At 44.9% G+C, this 25,617-nt stretch overlaps 1 protein-coding gene across 7 annotated transcripts in view; it reads right to left on the bottom strand.

The window, feature by feature from the left end:
* ATP11B (ATPase phospholipid transporting 11B (putative)) overlaps positions 1–25,617 on the bottom strand; it is a 1,683,501-nt gene that overhangs the window by 1,040,228 nt on the left and 617,656 nt on the right. For all 7 annotated transcript variants that reach the window (XM_069618659.1, XM_069618656.1, XM_069618658.1 and 4 more), the window contains one exon: positions 22,796–22,999. In XM_069618659.1, the coding sequence (XP_069474760.1) occupies positions 22,796–22,999 (204 nt within the window). The remainder of the gene's footprint in view (positions 1–22,795; positions 23,000–25,617) is intronic.

The following is a 25,617-nucleotide window of genomic DNA, read 5'->3' on the forward strand; positions in this document are numbered from 1 at the left end:
TCACAGTGCTAGCCGCCATTGCTCTGCTGATACTGTCCGCAGAGACGAGATCAGTTTGAAGGGACTCGCACATAGTCTCCTGCCCATCTTTAATAATGTTCAAAAATCTGTCTTGTTCTTCTCCTTCGGGATTAGGGTCAGTCGCCATTGCTATACAGTCCAATAGGGTAAATGTGAACTTAGCAAGTGTGCATGTAGCGTTTGCCGACTTAAGGGCCATACTCCTAGCAGAAAACACTTTTCTTGCCAAGGCATCATAGCGTTCGTCATCCCTGTCTAGGGGAATCGTTGGGTAGGCTGTCTGTTTTGAAGGAGATGTGGCGGCCTGCACCACCAGGCTTTCTGGAGTGGGATGTTTTGATAGATATAAAGGATCGCTACTGGAGGTTCTGTATTTACTTGTCAATTTTGTATTCACCGCCGGTATTAGCTCTGGCATATCCCAGTTTGCACTGATCCGCCTTTGTAAGGCAAAATGGAAGGAAAGAATAGGGTCCTCTTGAGGTCCCTTGTCTAAAATGTCTTGTCAAGTCATCTTGTTCAAAAGGTGGTGCAGGCTTGCACCCCCCTACTAAAAATTCAATGACTCTAGCCGTTAATTGCCTATATGACCGATCTACGTGATCTGAGGGGTTTGGTCTGCCAAATTCAATCTCGGGAGAAGTGTCTATCCCACTTGCTCTCTGTAGTGTCTCATTCAGATCCATCATCCTTGACTCTTCTGATATCAGAGCCTCTGGAACACCTAGTGTCCCATACTCCAAGCCAAAAGGCTGAGATGCTTCGTCTGATGCCTCATGGTCCTCATATATTGCAAAGACTTGAAAAAGTCCTGTCTTCGAAGTACAGTTAAAGGCATGGTCTAGTAAAAATGTTTATTGTCCCTACGGGTCGGCCATGTTTTTTTAAGCCTAAGTGGCTCGATTTTAGAAAATTTTCCTATGGACCTTACCCGAGTTTTCGTCCATTAAACGCACGCGAAAAAAAGCACCAGGGAGCCGCCATTTTCTGATAATCCTATCTTTTCCCCCATCGCCCTAGCTGACCTGCTTTTGCGGCACTAAATAAATTCCCCCGCCCCTGAGCCTGACATTTTCAAAACATTCATATTCCCCGCCTCTCTCCGTGACGTTACTGTGCTGCGTAGGCAAACGCGCCCAGTCGTCTTCTACGCGACTCCACACAGAACCCGGAAACCAACACAGACCATCTCACAACACAGCGCGCCACAATTCGGAATATGAAACTTTACTTTAAAATCAAACAGAAACACGGTACATTTGGTAAAGTACATTTATTTTACATTAAATGTTTACAGAATATTCAGCAATTGCCATATTAACTCCAAAAGCCATTTATTTTATTTTATCTGTATCCGCCATGGTACACAGGGTGTTGTTTTTCGTTAAAAGAAGCACTTTGGAAGCACGGTGAACCGCAAGGCTGTTCCATCAACTAGGCACTAGTCCATCGTAAAGGTTGATATGTTGCTTCTAGCCACTAGTACAGCGTAAGGGCATGTGGGCCCTTGGCGACCGTCCCATAAAATTGTCAGTGTGCTCCAGTTGTTCACACGAAGCTGCAGGTGTATACTGTAAAAGCCATCTGCTGGTGTCTCAAACCGATGCCAGTAGCAGAAGGGGAGCAAATACCTGTTATGAAAACAAAAAAATTATAATTAGTCTCGCCAGCCGATCTTAATTAATATTACTTATTTTATTTATTACAGCCGATCAGAAACTATTTGCTTGCAAGGATAGTTCAATGGAGTATGTTCGGCTCTAAAATCAATGTGAAAAGTAACAAAATAAATCGAGGCCAACACACAATGATAAACGACAGTTAGTCTACATGCGTGAGGAATGATACGATATATGATATGGCATTTGTAACGCGCCTATACTCAAGTGTTTCTAGGCGTGACGAGGCAGGTGGGGAACAAGGGCAGACAGACAACGATCCTACTAGGCCAGGTGTCTTTCTGATCGCGCATGGGGAAGGGCTGTACATGGTTAGTTGAATACAAATTAAATAATAGGGCCAGCTGGTGGCAAGTGCAAGGTAAATGCCGGGTTAAGGGGCTGAAGGATACAGAGACAGTCCCGTAGTGCAGGTAGGCAGTGCAGGGAAAAGTGGCTGGGCCAAGGACCGAGATCGGTAAGACCAGTGGACCTGCATGCCCATGTGCCCACTACGAACACGTTTTACTTGCTTTTCCTAGCTCTTCATTCATTCATTTATTCATGCATCCATTCATTAAATCTTTATTCCGGTATAAAAGCGTGTAAAGATTTACTTATATTATATTTGAAATTTCCATTGTGTCTCTTCGTAATGCAGTCTGTAAAACGGACCATGCTCTTGACAACGATTTTTCGTATACTGAACTAAAATGAAACTCGGTCTAGTTTCTGAATTTTCTGCCTTATCGTCTCTTACGTTACTGCGCACTCCCTTCAAATGTAGCTCTTTCGGCATGGTCCCTGTCTCAAGGTCAAAAAACAATAGACCCTTATACTTCCAGTGCGACTTGTGGGCCTCATCTGGGCGCTGTCCTTCGCATTCTTTATTTGCAACATCACGTAGTATAGGCATCTGTGAGAACTTGAAGTTTAGAATCCGTCTATGTAGTGCGCCTCAATGGGCAAATGCGAACTGACTTCTCTCCCAAATGCCACGGCCCGCTTGGCTGGCGCGTTCTAAGTGCCCCAATTTTGTCCCCGTTGTCTGCGAGCTTTGCAGCCCAAATTGAGACATTTAATTTTTGGCGGAAGGTCAGGGAAAGTATAAAGTACCACAGGAGTTGAGTTAAAAGTGAGATTTATTGTTTGTTTGTTTTATTATTTGCAATACGCAAGCCTCCCCTCCGTTAACAGTGCGCAGCATTTACATAAGATGAGACATGAGAAAAATATATACATACACATATGTGAGGTGAATAGAGAGAATTCAAAGATGACACCCAGCTTGTTCGCCACCCATGATGTTGAAGGTAGGGCTTAGGTTTACAGGTACACTGTACAATAAAATTTATTTACAAAAAGACAATCGTATTGCAATTATTTAAACCGGGATTTGTACTTCACAATCAGCTGTGCTTCGGGTGGGCATGGCACAGTCGCAATGTTCGGTGGCAATGGATCACTGCTCTGCACAGAAACGTCCAAAATTCCATATCTGTGCTTCTCTAACACAGCAACAATAATGCCTTTCACAAAGTCGAACTGCATTTCATCATAGACTGGTTTGATCACCCATTGCTTACTTCGTTTTGAAAACACCTTAGTGTAGCGAGGCATCCTTACTTTACCCCTAGTCCTAGATTGTTCACGTCCGACATTGCTGTTATGGGCCAAGACCGCTAGTAGAGTGCGATGTTTCATGCCCCGAAAGCTAAAATGCAAATGCTTTGGCCTGTACTTTAGGCACATATTGTGGAACACCTCCAAATCTCCTGTGTGACAGAATTCTGTCAGGCCTCTCAAATCTCTTGATAGAGTTTTGTCGAAAACAATCTTCTCAATGGCTTTGTGTGTCGGTGAAGATGGAATCAACCACTTCTTCTTCCGTGCCTCCTCTGGGGTCAAAGGGCCATGTTCACATTGGTGGAAATGTTCATTTGCTGTCCAGCGGTGAACGTTGGTACAGTGGTGCATCAGTGACCGCCATTTTTCAAGTAGTATTTCCACTGACCCCTCAAGTTTTTGAGCTCCACCAAAGATGGTTGGCGATAGAATGTGACCACTGCAAAATACTTTCAAAACCTTTTTTTTCCCTGCAGCCGAGATTTTCTTATTGATTGATTTAGCAAGATGCCATACGTCAAATTGATGTTTAATATGTGGGAACTGCTCTCTCATTGTCTTGGCAATTGAATCCGTGGCTGTGAGGTCGATGTGCATTCCCCTTGATTGTAGATATTCCACTGATTTTATAAATCCTAATTTCTCCATGGCCACTGACGATGTACATTGTGTTACCTGCATGACCACCGAACTCACAATTTTCTTACTATCCATGTCCTGAAAGTGGTAGGTGCAGTACTTGGCAGAAAATCCAGGGCTGTCGCACTGTCCATCGCCGGCTAGCCTGAATCGTTTGCCTTCGAATGTACTTGCTAGAGACAATTGTTCAATTTTCCAAGCATCACTAATGGCCGGAAACAGATAATCACGTTGGTATATGTAGTACAGCGCTTTAGAAATGAAATGGAGTCCCACAAACTGAAAGAAAGTCTCTAACTTTCTAAAACTGGAGCCACTAAAAAGTGATGCAGCTGCACACAGTAGATTGCCTGCTGGCAGTTTTCCCAGCATCGGTTGTGCAGACCATGAGAACCTATGATTTAATCTACAGGCGGCATTTATTTTGACGTTACTGCCTTTTATTTGACGAGTCACATTAATCAATGGCTTCCCACATACTTTCCCTCTAATGGAATGCACACATTTCAGCATACTTATAATTTCCATCAAACAACTGTCGAATACAATGTATTTGCTCTCTTTCATTAGACTGTCATCCTGCGTCAACGTTGTTTCGGCCTGTGACGACGTGGAGATTTCAACAAATTGGAAAGTAATATCGCTGATATCAAGTTCTGATGCGTCTATGGATGCTGCGGCTGGTTCATTCTCTGTCATTTCAACATCTATTACTTCAACATTGATGGGAGAACACAACAACGTCAACAGGGTTTTTGGTGGCAAATTGTTGGCGGGTGTAGATTGTGTAAATTGATCTGCAACTACTTCAGAGCTATCTTCAATACATTCAATAACATCTTCTTGTGGTGGTGCGGTCGCACTGTAGCTATGGTCCAATGCAACTTTGCTGTAGTCTCCAAACACAGTTAATTCATGTTCTGGCCATTGGACATGAGCATCTCGAGCCTGAACACGCCTCGCCTCAATTAATAGTTCCTCCATAGTGTACACGGTCTGGCAAGCCACATCTCTCATTCGCTTCACTGTCTGTGTGTGTATAGTTCTGACACCCACGGGTAACTGGAGGAGAGATTGGAAAAGGGATGTTCAGTTTAAACACAAGATGGAGTGTAGTAGAATTGACTGGAAAAAAACATAAAATAGTCCCCAGCACAAACTTTTTTTTTAAAGTTATGAACTGTTTGTAACTAACCTTTTTTTGTTTTTTTTTCTTTGCAACTTTTTTGACTCGACCTTCAACATCTGCACACTGTAGCTCCGATTCGTTTCCGCATGTCCTCCCTTCCTCTTGCGCTGCAACGACTATATTTTCTGTATCCGCATAGACAGCACGGAATGAGGCTCCATCGTCTCCCTGAAACATAGTACTTTCATTACTATGTATCAAAATATTGTTAGCATAAAACACATGTGAGGACGAACACAAGGTACATCTCAATAGCCAAACACGATTTAAACATTGTGTGCAACAATCAAACGACAAGTATTCGACCAGTGATGATCTTTTTCGATGGAACTGTCAGTATCCATACCTCTGGCTCTGCATGGACTGCCATGAATGGTTGTATTGGAGAGGAGGCATCCGCATCTCCCTGAAACACAGTACTTGGATTAGTATGCTTTTCAATATTGGAAACATAACACACACTTGGGGTCGAACGCACAGGTACAAATAAAGAGATAACCGCAAATGATGCATTGTCCAAAAGAATCAAGGAAAATCTAAATATGATCACATTTCATCGACTTATTTCTCCAATTTATTTACATCTGCATCATCTAAATTGGATGTTGTGATTGTAGTGGAAGCTTCGTAGTCTCCCTGAAACACAGCACTTGCGTTAATAGGGAAGAAAGTATAGCAAATGGAATCACGTTATATGATCACGCATGATGGAGCTGTCATTATCCATACCTCGTGCTGCTGAAGAATATCTATGGATGTTGCAAATGTAGTGCGCACTTCCGAAAGCTGTTGCGCCGATTCGTATACGCATGGTCCCGCTTCCACTTCCCCTGGATTTACTTGAATGTCAGGCTCTGCATCAAGTGCAGGGGTTGACGCTCCATCAACTGCCTAAAACATAGTACTTGCATTAGTGAGGATTACAATAGTGAAAACATAACACACACCTGGGGTCGACAGCACAGGTACATATCAACGGCTAACCACGAATGAAACATTGTGTAGAACAATCAAACGACAAGAATTCCAGCTCTGATGATGATGCTCGATGGAGCTGTCAGTATCCATACCTCCTGCTGTTGAAGAACATCTAGAAATGTTGTAGATGTGGCGGACGCTTCAGCATCTCCCTGAAAGACAGTACTTGCATTAGTATGGATAACACTAATTAGAACTGAAAACAAACACCAGTGGACGATAACTAAGGTGTATATCAATTGGAAAGCACTAACCAAACATTCAGTAAAATGATTACACGATAAAATAAAAATATTACTTGACATGCATAAAACAAGTCTGTAGCGGATTAGCCTAGTAAGATTACCTGATACGCGCTAGAAGTGGTTGATAACTGCGACCACGTCAAGGATGTAGAATGTTCTTGCTTCAGATTCAAGGGATAGTCAAGAAGTTGTAAAGGTAAATTAATGATTGATAATGAAATGCCAATATTAAAAATAGCCATGTAAGGCGACAGAATACTTGTAAAATGCTCAATACAGCACAGTTCCCTGTTCCCATATATATACATTGCGCTTGTGGGTTATGCAATCGAAAGAGAATACATTGGTAAATGTCATTATTCAAAAAACTATACACTCATATCAATATCGAAATTATTACAAGGGATAGAACACCTACAATATCAATTAATCCATTCGGACACCTACACACTACTGCAAGGCCTAAAGCTAAATCCGGACACTTGACTCACCGGTGGCAGAATGTGGACGAATAGAGTGGGAATAGCGTTTGAGCAATTTCCGTGTCGTTCGCCATTTATTCTTCTTTGTTACCCAAGATGTTGTGTACATGTCCAAGGAAAAGTGCCGGCTGCAGATGCGGTATCGATCAGCCCTCTTGTCCTGTAAGACTTGTTGGACTCTACTTTCCAGCTCATCCAGTGGATATCCGCAATGTCTGACCCATTCTCTTATTCGATCAACAGTTTTCGGGAATACATGCATTTTAGTGCCTTCAGATTTAGCATGGGTCTTCGAAGGGCAACCGCTAATCGAACAGGCAGGCATTGTTGATCAATCTTTAAAGTAAATATCGACATTATTATACAATCTTCAAGAATAAAGATTTGATACAAAAGTAAATGAATCATACAATGATCAATGCAAGGTTTGTCTTGGTCGCAGGAACTATACCAGTTCATTATGTGCGGCTTAGTATTTGCATAAGTTGCAGAAATGTATAAATGATGTGACTAAAAACTGAATATGTGACTCATCCCTTGGATGTTCTATATTGCACGAGAAGGAAACATGCTTACATTATAGACTGGACCCCCGAAGGGTGCAATTCGATGACAATAGACACAGATGAAAATAAATAGATCTATTGATAGCATAGCAATGGAAACTCAAGTCAATAGCAATGAGACCAATGAACCTAGCACTATTGTGTACTCATCTCGCAAATAGATAGAAATTTAAAAATCTGCGAAATATGACTAGGATACATGGCCTTACCTTGACCAACAAACAGTTGGATTCAGCAAGCAGAGCAGTATGTTGCAGGAGAATGGGTGGGTGGCCACAGGTAGCACACTGATGGGTTTGCTCTAAGCGGTCACAGAAGTTCACGGATAGCACGACGACGAGCAGATTAGCGTACATCTCAGTGGTTGCCAGGTAACACGTTCAGGAGTTGACTTGCAAAGCACAAAGATGTTCTCAGGAGACATATCAAGTGGTTTATAAAGTATTAGAAACAGGTGTGTGTTTGTGAATGAATGACGTATGTATGTCGTGGTCTTAGGGGGGCGGCCTGCTTCAAGGGGAGGCCTGGCTGGAGACACGGGGTCTGAGGAGGCCATGTGACCGATGGCCCCTTGGTGTGGGACACCTTTTGAAGTGTACATGTAGTTTGGCACCTTGGCCTTTCGCGCCCCTGACAGCCTCCTATGCCAGCGCGCATCCACCGGCGCGAACAGCCTTTGATACAGGGGGGTGGGATGGATGGGCCTGGGGCGTGCAGATAAGGCACAGGAAGACTGCTGAATGGAGACACACTTATGTGGATTGCAGGGGGTGGCCTGCTTCAAGGGGAAGCCTGGCTGGAGACACGGGGTCTGAGGAGGCCATGTGACCGATGGTCCCTTGGCGTGGGACACCTTTTGAAGTGTACGTGTAGTTTGGCACCTTGGCCTTTCGCGCCCCTGACAGCCCCCCATGCCAGCGTGCATCCACCGGCGCGAACCGCCTTTATATCAATATATAGTATATAGTCTTTAAATCAATGATAGTATATCGTTGCTTATCAATAACAAATGCCACATACCGGAGATTCTTGTGAGCACAGACCCACACTTCAACCGGTGTATTATAGTGGTCAAGACCCAAGGCCTGTATAATCCAATAGCAATTGTTAGTATAGACATATTTGTGACTTTTATTGAGACATAACCCACTGAAAGACCTTGAACAAGTGTTATTTAGTGCATGCATTATCGAGAATATGTTATGTTAGCTTAGATAGATAGTGACCACCCTGCTTCAGAGCGACCAGACCTTCACCCATTCGGAGCACAGATGTCTGACGTCCATCCTTGAATGGAGACACACTTGATTCATTTAAAAAAATCGAAACAACCGTTGTTAAAATATATGTGGTGTTTTATTTTGTATCTTATTTTCATGACACAAAAATACAAGACTTTAAACATTGTACAGTTCAGGTTGCAGCACAGCAAGAGAAAATCCCCTGTACTGACCGCTGTCACTCGGGAATGTTTCTCTAATGGCACGAACGGCACAGGCGGGTATCACTCTTCGAACGCGGTGCCCAAGCCTCCCGTGGAGCCACCATGTAAAGGAACGATAGGCCACCAGCCTGTACCACCTGTGAAAAGGAATGAAACAAACAGTTTTTAAATGGCCAAGATAAGTTTAATAAACGTTTGTTGTCAATGACAATTCTTGTAACTAATGGCATTCTGCACAGACAAATGCCATCTAGACAATGCACACTATTGAACGACTTACATGCGTTACAATGATATGTAGATGTAATTTTGGATATAGTAGAAGAACATGAAATAGGAGTGGCATGACAAGCAGAGTATACTTACTCGTTACTCGGATTACGAGTACGAACAGTTGCGCGAAGTTCGTGCATAAGCACCATCATTATTCTCAACACGGCCCGTGTGAGCCAGACTGCCCTGAAGTCTGGCAGCTCGGTGATGCATTGCGGTCGTGGCTCGCCTTCCGAAATGTAGGCCAGGCATCCCGAGTTTTCTCGGCAGCAGCAGTTCTCGTCCTCAGTTGGCATTAGCTCGCACCGATTGCATGTGCACCAGGTGGAGACGCCGTCCATTCGACTAGGCCCAGGCTCTTCATCTGTTGATTCGTCCTGCCAACTGCCGTCCGAATCCCCATCGTTTTCGCGTGCTTCCCTTTCCAGTAGTTCCTCCTCGGTATACTCGGGCTCGTACATGTAGGGCATTATTGTAGCCATTGTGTGTTAAACAAACTAAAATAATTTATATCGTTGGTACTGGTATCTGTTCACATGGGCTACAAGCGGCGAAGGTAGCTGACCAGAGCACTGAAACAAGTCACAGAATACTCAAAGTAACACAGAGAGGAATGGAATCGAAAATCTGCTGCTGTGTGTTGTGAAACGGTCTGTTTATACTTATTGAGGAAAGAGGCGTCCTGCCATTTCCATGGCGACACATCATTAGCTGAAGCGCAGCGTATGTTGACACGAGACGTGCTTTGGTGTTGGGAAATGGGCGGTACGAGTCACCTGATGACAGGCTCAGGGGCGGGGGAATTGATTTAGTGACGCAAAAGCAGGTCAGCCAGGGCGATGGGGGAAAAGATAGGATTATCAGAAAATGGCGGCTCCCTGGTGCTTGTTTTCGCGTGCGTTTAATGGATGAAAACTCGGGTAAGGTCCATAGGAAAGTTTTCTAAAATCGAGCCACTTAGGCTTAAAAAAACATGGCCGACCCGTAGGGACAATAACATTTTTTTACTAGACCATGCCTTTAATGATTCTTTCGTTTACTCGACCTCATTCGACAATGTCAGCATTCTTGTCAATGATGGCATAGAAGTTCTCGTCGACATCGAGGGCTTGGACGACAATGGCGTCGAAGATTTAGCCAGTAAGTGCGTTGAACCCTTCGTTGTCAAAGGTGTTTAAGATTTTGGCTTCGAAGGAGAAGGTTCTTGACTCAAAAGGGCCTTTGAAGGTTCGAGGATTTTTCTCATGGACACCCGGGCTTGAGGGCACACAGGTTTTGTCATTTGCCCTTTCTTTGTCTGGTTTTACCACGACAGTGGCATGGCTCCTACTGTTCTGCTTCGAGGGGGTCAGGCCGCAATCTCGAAGATTTGGAGCATTTTTTCAGCCAATGAAGCTGATTTCGTCAGGCATGTTAGCCGTTCAGGGGAGGAACTCTAAGAGGATGCCGACCTGTGTCGCCTTTTCTTCATTCGTCGTGAAGACTATGGTGAGTGTTGAGATCCACTCCTTTATCGGGAACGTCTTTTAGCTATCTTCTGATGAGGAGAGTCACCCCTCAACTCGTCGGATCGCTTTCTCAACAGTCGTCGAAGGGGATTTATGTGGCCTACCTGCAGATAACTTCTCTTTACGTGCTTTAACGGCTTTCACGGTCATCGAAAGGCAGGATCCACACTCCGCGGTCTTATGATTGGATCCCAAACACCACCAACACACCAATGGCACATCCGATGGATGGGGGACCTTAAGGGACATCTTCACCCTGCAGTTGTGGCATTTTTGGAGTCGATGCCGCCGACGAAGATGGCATTATTCACACGATAGGTTTGTCTAAGGAACCGAAGTGCGCCGATCTTCTGAAGAGATAGGTCTCGCAGAAAAACAGAACTGAAGCCAATGGTCGCTGCGCGCGCTATATGTCCCAGTGGTGACATTGACATCGGGACAGAGCTCTCGAGCGACACTGAGTCGACCGGTATCGACACGCAGCACCCCCTGCAGAAATTCTTTTCCAAGGCAACTAAAGCTGCATATGGATCAGTCAAAAAATGAGGAATACGTGGGAGGAAACAATCCATTCGGAGTACATTTTATTAGAACTTCCAGTGTGTAAGAGTTTCTTTGGGCTAATGTACTGACTGGGTTCATTGTACTTACCTACAGCTCACATCCTCCTCATAAAATAAGCCAGGCTGCCTTGCCATTCTACCAATCCTTTGGGTAGTAAAGACTGATACTAAGAGTTGGGGACCTGTATACCAAGGGATAGTTTTATGGAGTCTTACCTGCAGATGGATTTTAGGAAAACTCCCCAAATAGCCCCAAACAAGGAAGCAAACAGGAAACACGGCGGGGGTGAGGGGAGGGCAGAACATGTCGCTGGTTGGAGCAGTGTGGGATCCAGATCACCTGACCCATGTGGAGCACCAATCCAGTGTCTTGAGGGCAGGATATCCACGATGGTTGGAGGAGAGAGATATGAAGCAGAACATATTCCAGAGGAGCTTTGGCATCATAGAGGAAGGAGCGGTGCCTCGCTTGACAATGGAGGATGGAGCAGCTCAGTGCCGTGACAAGTCGCAACCTGACGCAGCCGTGTAAAAGGCCATATGCGTGCAATCACAGTCTTGTGCAAGGTCCTTGCTGGGTCATCCAAATGCAGTGGGGCCCTGATGGCACCGCCCATGCTGAGACCAAAGTCATCAGCATCTGGGCCTCAGCAAAGAGGTCTAGCATCTTTAGCCTAAAGGCCTCCAATTCCTCCAGGGTGGAGGACTGGGTTGGAAACAGTGCATGTGGTGTGTGTGGAGTGGTGACTTTTCTTGTGCTAAGAGTAGCTGCTGGGTGAGCGGGACCTCATACAGTGCTTCTTCTCTTTCTGGGCTAGACACTGGTCTTCTGTGTTCCGTTGCGTGACCGGGGACCTCAAACAGGTCCTTACAGCATCTTTTTCCTTGAGGAAAAAGGTAAATAACTTCACTGCATGCTCCCAGAAGGCCTTCAGGTGCATGGACAGGCATGACCAGAATCCTGTGGGTCGTGTTCCTCACCCAAAGAGTAAAGATATATCCAGTGGGGGTGAGAGATGGACATCGGACGTCTGCAGTTCGAGTAGGGTTTGAAGCCCAAGGCATTTGCAGAATTGGGCATGACACAAGAAATGTTGACAATGAAGCAGTGTTCCTGAAGCGAGCAGAGTGCGCAGAAAAAGTAACCAAGCTCATTGGACACAAAGCCTTAATATATACTGGCCCCGACATCGTGTCTGGTGTGTGGCACATGGGGGCATTGATCAGAGCCGAAGCAGAGCTGCAATGCACCAAAGAGCAGATGCGTTGAAGATAGATCATAGTTGAGGAATCCGTGGGAGAATGGTATCCATTAGAAATACTACTTACTGTGTTAGGTCAGAATCAGGAGACGGACAAGGACTCCGGATTCTTTTATTTCTCACAAAGAAAAAAATGGGTAACTTCTCCCTAAAAGTATGACCATTTCCTACTCTAAACAGAAATAAAGTAACAAGGGTGCTAGTCAGGATGTCAAAAGGTTAAAACAAACAAGTCCTCTGTCCAGAATCCTATCCTACTGTCCGAAAAAGTGCACCTCTCTGCAGAGCTGAGGTGGTGGCTACCCCTCTAGTAGAGTGCCCTCAATTTATTTCCCAGGTTTCTCACACCACTGCACCATACTTCACACATTCCAGCAAAGCAGCATTTGCTTGGTAACCACACAGCCCAACTGCACCGTGGAGAAAGCCACAAACAACTGATGAGCTCTACAAAAGGACACTGTCCTGGCCACATAGTAACTCAGCGCCCTTTACAGGTATAACCCATGGAAGCCTCGCTTCCTCTTTCAAGAGATGAGACAGCCGGAAAAACAAAGGCAATTACATTTTTTGGTTTACATGAAATTCAGAAGCAACCTTCAAAAAATAAATGCCACCTAAACCAGAGTCTAACCGTCTCCCTAAATAACGGGAGATACGATGCCTTGCATGACAATGCCTGCATCTCATTCAAACACCTAGCCAATGCGATAGCCATGAAGAAAGCATCTTTTGTGTGAGGAGTCAGATCAAGGTGGAACGCAAAGGCTCAAATGGAGCCGCCATCATGATAAAGGACCACGATCAGGTCCTAAACTAGAACCACAAATTGGATGGGAGGAAACAGATTTACAAGCCCATTAAGATATTGGGCAACTAATGGGGACGAAAATAAAGAACCTTGTTCCGGGGGACCTCTTGAACAAAGACAGATGCTAGGTATCCTTTCACTGTGCCCACATGCAGTCCCCTGCTTAGCCAGATACCACAAAAACAACAACCACCGAGGAGGGGGCAAAACACTTGAACTGCACAACAATGGATCTGCACCTCTCTCCCTACACCATTCCTCAAACATTTCCCATCTGCAAACAAACAGATCTCATTGAGGGCCTGCTCGTAGCCAGCAGAAACTTCAAAAGGTCATCGATCAGATCCCCGCCATCATACCATAGCCTTTCAGCTATGCGTGGAGACCAACTCTGGTTTCGCGTAGAGCACCTGACCTTCCGACAGGGACAATAGGTCCGCCCTCAGAGGAAGACGGCGAGGTGGGCAGATGGCCATCTCCAGAAGTTCCAGGTACCACATTCTCCTCATGCAATCTGGGGCAATCAGAATTAGGATAAAACATCCTTAACCACTTAAGAACCAACTGGATCACCGGAATGGGGCGGGGGGGAATGCATATGTAAGTTCAAAGGTCCACTCCACTAATAAGGCACTCCGCAGAGCTGCCCCGGGGGAAATTCCCTCAAGCAAAAAAGCTTGCACTTCCAGTTGGCTCTCAATGCAAAGAGATCCACTGAAGGTTTTCCCCAAAGATTGAAGATCTCTGCAAGGATCTTCAGTCAAGTCTCGGATTTGTGGGAGACTAAACCCTGTCGGCTCAGGGCATTCATCAACCCATTTTTTGTCATTAATTGAACTGCTTCGTCATATATAATTATGATGCTATTTATTGAGCGAGGACCTAGCTTCGAGAGGCAACTGAATGCTTTACAGAGGTATACACCAATACATATACACAACTGATCGCTTTAAAGAGGTACACAAACATCACTGACTCATAACGGAGCGCTTATTCTCCAATGCTCACAACTAAAGCTGTATGACCTACTTGCATTGGGGCAGTGAGAGCACTCCCCCTCATCTATCAAGATCAGGACATTTTCCCCTGAATGGACAGCGCAAAAGTTTTTATCGCTAATCGGATGGCATTACACCTCCAACAAGTGGATGTGCTATTGGCACTCTACCCGGGACAAAGGCCCACTTACCTGCAAATGTCTGCAATGACCCGGCCAGCCTTTCAGGGAGGTGTCCATGGCAATCTGCGCCTGCAGTCAAGATGTCCAGGACAGACAGCCCCCTGAAACCACCCCCGAATCATCAAGTTCTCCCAACTTCGACCACCACAACACGTCGGAGGCCACTGCTCTCAAAACCAAGTACATCCGACATGTCGCCATAAAACTGCGACCACTGACTGTGGAGCTGCCACTCTGGGGAAAAACAAACGTTCACAGATAGGAGGCCCTGCCAATAACTGCCAATAGCCCCCTAGGCCAACCACTGCAGACCGCTGCATCTAGTCTAGCCTGGAGTGCCCGAAAAGCCACCTTTTTTACGTCATTGACGATGTTGAGGAAAACATTCCTGATCTTCCCTTCCAGTAAGTGGGACTATGACTACAACATCACATTCCACAAGTGCACACAAGATGTCCCCGGTCTTTAGCACCATGCTCCCCGTTGCAAAAATCTTTGTCTCCAGGGCATCATTTTTTTCACCTCCGTATCCGACAGAAAAGTCGACATCCACTGAGTTTACTGTAGCGGCTTGAACCACTAGCCATTCTGGAGTTAGATGAGTCGAGAGAAACACCTGGTCTCCATGTGCCGGCTTATAGTTCTTTATCAACTACCAGCGGTGAGCAAGGTCGTTGCCACAAACCCATAAAAACGCATTGAACGGGAGGGCCATCTCTAGATAGAGGTCCTCTGTCAGAATTTCAGTCAGATCCTATTGAAACAGCTGTTTTGTCAGAGCGCCCAGGGCCACTACCCGCCTTCTCGATAATCTTTCAAAATTGTGTGTTAGGATACGCTGCTTGTATTTTGGCATAGGCAGCGTATCGAGGCTGCTTGTGTCGTGGAGCCCTAAAGCTACCTCCATAAGCTTAGCTTGGTCCATCAAAAAATCTTGCAGAAGTTTGTGGCCCGCTCCAGAGAGCGGCTTGAATTGAAAAGAGAGAGGGTCCTCTTCGTCATCAAATATCAACCTCATGTATTGGAAAAACTGTGCCCTCGACTCTGGACATAGTCCAAGGGCTGCAGGGCGAGCTTGCGAGCAACCTGTGGCAGTAGCAGCCGAACTCTAGGAGCAAACCATCACCGACTTCGAGGGGTGCCAAGCTCAAGGGCATGCAGATCAACTCCTTTGCCTTTTTACCAGCTCATTCAGGGCAGTAATGGCAACGCTGTAGACATCAATGCCAAAGCCAAACCTGACATGGTCTTGGCAAACCGATCAAACAATGAACACTTTCCCTAAACACCCTCTTTGATGGATAATGCATACCCTGTGCCTTGACTGAAGAGTCTGAATCTTCGATTCTATGCTTTTTTTCCTTCATGTGGAACGGGCAAAAAGGAGTGTTGAGACACACTGTGAAAGAGATTTTTTTAATTTTTTTTTAATTTTTTTTTTTTAAATGGTGCCTGCCTTTCCTCTCCTCCTTTGTCAGCCTCTGAAGACTTACGAACTGAGCAGGCCGATGGCTTCGAAAAGGGGGTGGGGGAAGGCGGCCTAATGCCAACTTTTCTGCACATTCCCTCAAGGCCTTCAGGTTCATGGACTTGCACAAACTGCACTACCTCATGTTGTGGTCTGTCTCCAGACACGAGAAGTAGATATTGTGTGGGTTGGTGATGAACATATAGATGCTGCAGAGCTGGCAGCGATTGAAACCAGACGGATTGAGACCCAGGATAGTGATGCTGAAAAATGTTTTTGAAAGACATTCGAGAAAACAGCATGCCGAGTGCGCAGAAAAAAGGAACCGAGGTAGAGGTGTAGTGCATACTAAATGTTAGTTAAGTTGCACCTTTTTTCTAAAGACCTGCAATGTTTTGTCCACCTTTGACAGAATGGATGTGGAGGATAAAGCTAATGAGGATGCCACTGTCGATGGTTTAGAGTGCATCGAAGCAGCATCCACCACTGATGAATGTGATTGTGGGCGAGACAAGAGCAATATAGACCCCCCTTCAATCTGTCTGTAAAAAAACTAATTTTTTTAATGTTTTTATTGCTGGCATAGAGTGGGGCTGTTGCCACACATTTTTTGCTAATCTCGTCACATCCTTTTGTAGCAATTAAAGGTCTGTTGGAATCTCTCAGTGTTCGAATTCCCACCAGAAGTTAATGTTCCGGTGGAAGGACCCTGATGGATTCTGCTAAAACTTCCATGCCATCATGGAGCACCCTTGCTGAGGCTGACATGTCGTGCTCTTCCTCCTCATCTGTATACACCTGTCTATCTGCTTCTATCAGAGGCTTGTCCTCCTGCAGAGGTGGAGCAGGCCGTGAATCCTAAGGGACCAGCCTTTCAATCGGCAACAGTGGGACCTTTGGCTGGGACTAGAATGGTTCTGTCAGTTGTGTAGACATTAGCAGTACCATAGGTACACTCACCGGTGGAGGCGGGGGCGTTTGGGCATTGGTGCAGAGGTGTTGCTTGTTTTACTGGGTATAGGTGGCAGGGCAACTGGCCTCTGTTGAGGTCCCACCGGTATCATTGGAGGTGCGAGCAGTTACACAGGCGCTGGCTGCGGATGGCCTTTTGGGACTACATCTTTAAATTAGATTTGATAGTGTTCCCATAATTTGCTGGGATTTCAATAGTCCTATAAACCTATCTAATAATCTTTGTTCGCAAGCCGTTTGAGCGAACTGTTGTGTGGAAGATTGGGCTGCTGCTGGCCACGTAGCAGTTGGTGGCCTGCTTGCCACCTGGCTAGACTGCCTATATGCTGCCTCAGGATACCTCATGAATGATGAGGTTGTAGGATTTGAGGGCCACCACAGCTTATTGCGCCGATAACTTGACTCTGTTGATAACAACTCCTGCCTTGGGGGAAACTGTATGCTCTGCTTTGGTCTGCTGGCTGATTGTCACATATCAGAGGGGGGGATGATCCACGTGAGGAATGCACCACCTCTGCCTAGCTGGGTGCTACCACGCTATCTCGCCCTGCCGGCATTTTGTATCCTGAGGAAGTGTGCTTGGATTTTGTAGTATGGACTTTCGAGAGAAAAGCTGGGTTAGGCACAGAGCCTTGTGAATTAGGCCGTTGACAGGCCCTTGAGCATAGATTCAGTGAGTCTGAAGCCCTCGGGGAGACCCCAGTGAGACCGGACGCCCTCTGGTCTGGAGCTAGTAGTTTTGGTGCATGTAGGAACCCTCTTGGGCCTAGGCCCAGTAACAGTTGTGCAGCCTCTCAGGCGCTAGGCTGGTAGAAGAAATGTGAAGCCCCTTGGCCCCATTCTCAGAAGGGCTTGACAGCCCCTCAGTGTGCACGCTGGAAGCACTAGGAGACTTGAGACGGGGACCGGCACTAGGATCCAGTTGACCCGTCCCAACAGGGGACCTCCCAGGAAAGGAGCCCCCCCTTGTCGGGATGCTCTAGAGAATAAGGTACTTAACTTCTATGGTCTTGACATTTGACAAACTAATTTCTTGGGGTGACCCGGTGGAGACTTTGAAAAAATCTCTCGGCACCAGCCGGATCTTGAGTGAACAGGGTGTCAGGATTTTGCAAGCTGCCACCAGTGATTGGACCTCAATCACTCTAGGCACAGTGTGTGAGGATCCAAAGCCATAAAGGAGTCCTCACTGGATGCGCACCTGCTGAAACCGGTTGCACCTGACATGCACTCTGGTGAGGCGAGAAAGAAAAATGAAGCGGGTAAGAGCAAAGCTCTAATGCAAAAAAGAAAACAATTAGATGCTCACACAGGACTTATCCAGTACCGTCCACACAAAAAAGACTGAGGTGAGGGCAGAGCTAGCATAGCGTGGTCATACTCACAGGAGCGCCTCCACAGGTTCTAAACTTCTAGGCAAAAATGTGCTTTATTGAGGGTCAAAGAGGTTCTGGTCCAGTCCCTATGCCGAGACACCTATACAGCAAGGAGGAAAGGGGATGGGACATAGGAGTTTGTGGTCTCTACCTTTAGCTACCTTTTGCTGCCCGAGATTACTTTTTGGATTCTCGGGTGAAGACTATGGGCTCTACAATACCATCCTGATACTGTTGAAAACTAGAAAAAAATAAAGATGAGCTCTATGCGTTTCGGGACAGATCCCTTCCTCAGGAGAAAATAGATCAAGTATCTGTCAATGGCTCCCATTAAGGAGGTATGTCTTGGTCAACTTTACTTACCTTAATATTTGACATGCACCCCATGGACATTACCAGAGTTTACTTTATTTTTACTTACAGACATTTAAGAAGTGATGGAATATTCACTAATTCTCCTATCGAGGAGTTAGTTTTACAATCTTACTCTCTTCATACGAGTATTATCTGTGATGGATTTGGACAGATTTTAGAATTTTTCTCATTTCCCTCAGGTCTTACATATATGGGGCCCATTACCAGAATTTGTACTGGTGTTTAATCAGGTAAATCCTATTATAATTCCATTTATAAATAAAAAACGTTATACCAGAATGAAATCTATTTAGTTTAAACTTTTACATGTTAACTTTATTATTGACTGATATTTGCTCCCCTGAGGAAGGTTTCTGTCCTGAAACTGAAATGTGTAGAGCTTGTCTTTATTTGATCTATTTTTGATGTTATATTTATTAAAAGTACACTTATTTCCCTTGAACAATTGTAATATCTTCTAAATTGCTTGTTTACTCATTGTGTTACTTTTCGACTGATTTTTCAGTTGAATGGTGTGCAGGGGCGGAAGTATCCCGCACATTCGGATACCTGTCTTTGCTTGTATTTTCAACCTGTGCCAGAGTCGTTTTTACCTCCCCAGCACATGGACATTTCGTAAAACCACGTAAATCAATTATAGCTTACATTTGTCTAAGGTGGTTTGACATATTGGTGTGCACCTCTGGCCTGTCTTTTTTCTAGATTACTGTTCAAAACTAGTCATTCCCTCAGGGTTCGAAATTGAGATTCAATGAGGAGGGGCCAAAACCGGCTCCTGGGTGTCAGACATCACCCAGTAGGCAGGAGCTACCGCAGGGGAGTCAGGAGCTACAGAGATGCGCCTTAAATTTTTTGTCCATTTTGTATGAACCATTGTGTTTAAATGTGTATTACATGCTAATTCTACTTTATTAGCATTCACAAAGTTAATGTCAGATTTACATGTTGTAACGCTCACCTGACGCCACTCAGCCGGTCCGGACTTCCGACCACTTCGAACCTTTCCCTGGACTTGCTCAACCAAGCACTGGGCCATGTTTTTTGATGTGGGGCGCTCTTCGTCCTGCCTTCGATGCAGGGGTGTGTTGGGTGATGCGGGCTGGAGGGTGCCTAGTTGCTTCACTGGCACGGACCCGGCGGACGGGGCTTGCTGCGGCTTCAGCCCGACCGGTAATTGGAATGAGTCTTACAAAAGTTTTGATGGTGATGAAGGTCTTGAGGGTAGTGATGCGCTGCTGAAGTTAGTAGGAATGCGCAGGTGCCGCAGTAACCCAGCATGGAAGCGAGCTGAGGAGATGAGCTGCGGTCAGAAAGCGCGATGTGTGGCGCCTCTTAAATGTTTTGCGCTAACCTGATGTGTCTTTTCCCCCTTTTTCAGATCGGCGGGATGCTCCGGAGCAGAAGTTGTCCGATGACAGGAGTTCAGGTAAGGATTAAACTCTATTTGCAAATTCGAGAGAGCTAAGTATTGCAGAATGCTTACTAACATCTTTTATTCTATTCTTCTCCCCTTTGGTAGGGCGCGGCGTGCCGAGATGGAGATGACTCTGCCGTAGGAATCCGCAAGACTGGGAAGAGCTGGACAGAAGTTGGATGCTCTTCAGGTATTGGCAACAAAGTTCTTATTTTTGCAGGTGCGCTGGCGCTGAAGAAAGAAGTGGGCCTCTTCAGGAGATCCGAGCACGATGAGTGTCGCACTGCAGGTGCAGAGAACCGCAAAGCATGTTTCTCAGGCCGTGTGTGGTTTAAATAGTCTGTAGGTATCCCAGGTATCCCTGGGCTGAGCCACACCCAAAAGATTAGACCGCTCATCCAGTTCAAGGAACTTAATTACATGGGGGCATCCATTGCCCCCAGTGCTCCAGATAAGATTTTAAGGCGGGAGTATTTTACGCATGATTTTTTAAATTGGAGCGTAAATGCAATTTTAAGAGAGTAAAAATGAGTTTTCTCCTCTGCAAGAGAGTAAAACGTATCCAACGTACTCACAATGCATACGTAAAATCAGACCCGTAGCCCAAAAGGGTTGTAGATCAAAGTTGTCTGGCTTGGCTTTAACCATTTTATTACACTTGTGGAAAATATTCTGCCATAAAATAACTTACAAGTACCTGGTACTTGCACAGCTTCATTTTCAAAATTCTAGAGCCTAGAAACTCTGTTAAGAACCACTGTAGATTCAGACTGATGCATTGCCCGCAGAGGGAGTGTGAGTAAGCAATTGTTGGCATATGATCTACTTACAGGAACTTGCACACATAATCTTAGCAAAAGTGACAAACTGCTAATCTCCCTTTCCCGCTGTCTGCTGCAGGAAAATTAATGTGGATGGCCAGACACTAGTTAGCAATATCACTTCAAATAACCAAAAAGGGCATGCAAGATGAATTGCATTATGGTCGGCATATTTATAGGTTTACTGGTTTATTTTTTGTGCACAAAGCCAAAAACCATAATTCTGGCAATTACAGTTAGGAAGAAATGCAGGCAAGTGCATAAATTGAAAACTGGTCCCAAAGCCCTACTTCAACACTAAAGTGTGTGATCCTGGACAAATACTTTTGCCACTGTGCCTTTTTAGTAGAAATAGAAATTGCTACTACAAGTGATTTATTTCCAACTAGTTACTACTATAAAAGCCTGGCTGGCCTCTGTTCCACTGTTCGACCTGTAGCATTAATAGTAGTGACCATTTATATAATGCATGTGACAAAGTTTGTCTCTTGGCTTACTCCTTGCTGCTTGTTTAATATAACTTCACATGAACTCCGAGTATTAAAGACTTGTCTGTACCTTCCCCCATCTTCTACTTCCATCCTAGGAGAGCAGTCTTGATTGCCCTATAGGTTTCCTTAGATAGCCAAGAATCTGCATCTCGGACATAACACGCATCACAGCAAATTCAGCCCATCACCGCTAATCACATCAGTGGTGGAAGTGGAAAAAAGGAGGTAGTGGTCCTCTGGTTGCATCCAAAAAGGAGGGAGTAGGATGGCCAGACAGATTGGTTGGTAGGCAGGGTGGAGTGTGGGGACAGGGGACGAGGATCACAAACCTTGGCTGAACAGTGAAGCAGGGATTTTAATCCACTCTGCAAATTTGACCACATACCTTTCAAGCGTTACTCAGTACAAATAGTTTGGATTTCAAGGCCTACAGTAATGATGTCTTAAAGAGTTTACTTCCAAAACACAAATTGCATAATAACACCACATGGCAACATGTAAATCCTTACATCAACATGTTAAGCCTGAATGGTAAACTAGAAGTCCCAAAAATCTAGTTAACCCCACTGTACTTTCAGTAATTTAATAAAAGAAGTTGTGTAATACACTCAGATATGGAGATTATTGCCCTCTGCTGTCATCTAGTGGATGAAAGTATGCTTTTAATGAAAATAAATACAGTGTAAACAGTACGCAGAAGAACATTAAATGCTCCGTAATGGCTTTAATTACATGCGTATAAAGCCAAGATACGCACCTTATCTGTAGGGCTGATTGGCCCATAATACATTGCAAGTCCAATACTAAGTGGATCTCAGGACTGTGTGTGAGCTTGGTGCCAAAGGCGCCAAGTCTGAGTCCAAGTAGGCGTCTGGGGAGATGGAGAGGCCCTTAGGGGCCAACTAGGTGGCTGTGACCTGGCTCCAGCCTGATATGCCGGGGGGTCTGGGGGCAGGAATCGCGACACATGTTTGGAAAGCACCAGTTGGCCATAGGAGCCAAAAGTAGAGGTTTGTTTCCAGCTAACCAGGCTCTACTATGCCAGCAGCTAAATGGCTCCCAGCTCCCCTCAATTTCGAGCCCTGTTACCTTATCAGTTGCATAGTTCCTATAAGCGATAAATTCAACCTTTCATGTGAAAATAAAGTAATGAATCTCATTTTGTGTGGGCTAAGTGCTCTGTTCCCCACTGTAATACTGGACACATCTACAGACTAAACAGATCACATACATAGATACCAAACTGAGTCTGAATTCAAAATACTTAATGTAACGTGAAAAACAAATCACATATCCAGTTAAAATGAATAACCACAATACACAACAGAGAATGTCCACTACACTCTGGTGTGACCTTTACTTATTGGATTATAAAAGGTATAGTCTGTTTCAAAACAGGTGATTAATTAATATGAAATATTTTCACTGCATACCTCCTGGCAAGCTGTCGTAGCTGTTCAGCACATTCATTGGCAGATTTCTTCTGTACAAGCTCAAGTATGTTCATAGTTCTATGGAAATGTCCACATGATAAGCTGACACTCACTGCAGTTTCGTGTTTATCTCCTGTTAGCACCCAGATTTTTATGCCTGCACGCCGGAGTGCGTCTATTGTTTCTTGGACTTTGTCTTGAAGCCTAGAACCAAAGCAGGAATCTTTATTTATATGCAGCAAACAGCACTGTAAAATTATGAATATCAAGAAAAAACAAAATACAGAAAATTAGGGAAATAGATACATACTTTGCTCACAACATTCATTGACAAGGCACGACTGTACTAAAGCAGAAGGTGAAATCCTGGATGTCAATCTTTTGTTTCAGACACCATTCCATCAAAGTCTAAAGCAGCACTTCATGTAAAGGAACAATATTTTTGAAAAGGTTTGTTTGAACCATAAATAAAATTTAAAAAAAAGAAGAAAAAAAAGAACAATGTGCAAACATGTTGTCTGTGTTCCCATATGGCTTTCAATTTAGGTACATAATTTTGTTAAGATTAAAAGTCTACTCCCTGATGACCAACCAAGATGCACATTTTTGGCTTTGGTGCATATGTGGATGTTCTGCGCCATCCAAGTGTCAAAAGAATCATGAACAGCCAGGCAGGCAAACTCAGGTTTTTACTCCCACGCCTGCTCTGCTAATTAACTACCAGAAGGGGGGATGAAGTCAAATGGATGCCAGTGGACTTGTGCTTGGGAATCACCGCCCTCCCCCTGCAAGTAAGAGTCCGGTTACAAACAAGGTGATAGTGAGCATAGCCCACTGTACTGCACCGCCCCTACATGCATCTGATGATTTCCATTTACAAAATCTAGGCTTCAATCGCTGCCCAGCCCCACTGCAACCCCATTTCCTTACATTTGTTATCAAAAGCTGATTTCTAGTTTACAGCAATCGGACCCGTGTATAGCTGGTTCACTGGGTTTCCACCATGTTGGCTCAGATGTTGAGGGTCTCAGTTATGAGGGTCTCCGGTGAGATGGTGGTGAAGGTTTGCATTCTGCACCTCTGCTGATGCACTGTCTGTTCTTTATTCATGCTTTTTGAATTCCTGTGGCCCTAGATTACAGTACCTGCTATTGAAGATTCTGCAACAGAGTTTGAGATAATAGCTGTAACAATGAGGGTCTTTAATGGTGTTAGGCAGGCAGAGCTGTGATGTTTGTGGGCAATGGTATTAGTGAAGGAGATGGGTTAAGCTGATTTGGCTTGGTTGGTCACTTCTGCTGATGGTATAAGGGGTCCTATTTGTGATGGCTTTGGGAAGATTCCATATGCGATGGTGATGGAGGTCTGCAGCTCTGGTAACAGTATCAGCCCAACAGGTTCTGACTACTGGGACTTCATGTTGCTGAGATTGCTGTGTAGTTGCAGGGATGGGATATGAGAGGTGTGATGGTGTTTGGGGGTCCCAAGTGTAATGGTTCTGGAGTCTGCTGATGGGGCGTTAGTTCTTCATGTTTTGCCCCCCTGTTCCAGTCTTGGAGAGGTGGCTGTGCTGGCTGATGTCATGTTTTTGTGCACCTCAGAATTATGGTGTTGGCAGTCTTCAGCCCTGCTGAAAAGCTGCCGGAACCTCATGTTATCACCTCCTCCACCCTGCCCCAGTCCCAATATTAGAGAGGAAGATTCTGCTGCATGGGTGTGGGTCTCAGCTAGAATGGTTGGAGGGCAGGGATGGGGAACGGGGGGTCCATATGTGATGTCAATGTATGGAGGTCTTCTGATGCACTGACATTTCTTGCTGTTCTAATCCTTGGGGATCAGGGTTGCAGTGCTGAAGGGACCCGTGATGTTGTTGAGAAGGTTCTCTATGTGAAGGTATTGGAGGTCTGCAGCTCTGCTGATGTACTGCCAGCCAGGGACCGGAATTACAGTGCTGGTTGTGTTGGCTGTAGTATCTCGCCGTGGTGTTGGCAGTTTCTAGCTGTGATCGCATTGGGGACCACAGTTCTAATGATGTGATGTTTGGCCTCTCTGCCTCACAAAGTTAAGTAGAGGTTCTTGTGTTAGCAGCAAGAAAGCGGGTTATCACTGCGATGGTGTTAGAAAGGCTCCATATGTGATGGTGTCTTCAGATCTGACATGTATGTGGGCAGAGGAGAACTCCTCAGCCAGAAACCCGTGAGACTCCACATGCATGCCAATTAATTAATACATTTGTTCAGTTATAGGACAGACCACCCCACATCAGCAACGATTTCCAAATTTTGGGGCAAGAAAAAAGAAATAGTAGGGCACAAATATATACATTTTGTAGCATTTATGTTTAAACAAAATAATCATAGGTAGCTACTAAACGGACATGATTCCACGTCTAATGATTTATTGCGCCTCCCGATTGAAAATGTGCTAAAAAACACGTCCTCCAGAGGATAACATTGGGAACAAGTCTCTGTCTCTTGCATTCCATTCCACTCACCTTTTGGTCATCAAACCTGGGTAGGGTAACTTCAAATATATATCAATTACTTGCCTTCAGTAAAATTGTTGAACTATCACTAACCCAATTAAATTGCAACTTATCTGCAGAGACTACATTCAGGGGAGAAACACCAACGCCTGTGATCTTTGGGCACAAGGCCCCATTCTTCTTAGTGTTTGGACTGCTTAGGTTAGGGAATTAACTTGTGACCTGGTTACATAATTTATTGCATTTAATCTACTTGTTTGCTGAATAGGTCACTTTAATGCATATTTGAACCTTTGTTGAATTAATATATGTGTATCCTAGGGTATTGTGCGATAAC

Source organism: Ambystoma mexicanum, chromosome 10, assembly GCF_040938575.1.
Source record: "Ambystoma mexicanum isolate Mex_15411 chromosome 10, UKY_AmexF1_1, whole genome shotgun sequence".
Taxonomy (NCBI): Eukaryota; Metazoa; Chordata; class Amphibia; order Caudata; family Ambystomatidae; genus Ambystoma; species Ambystoma mexicanum.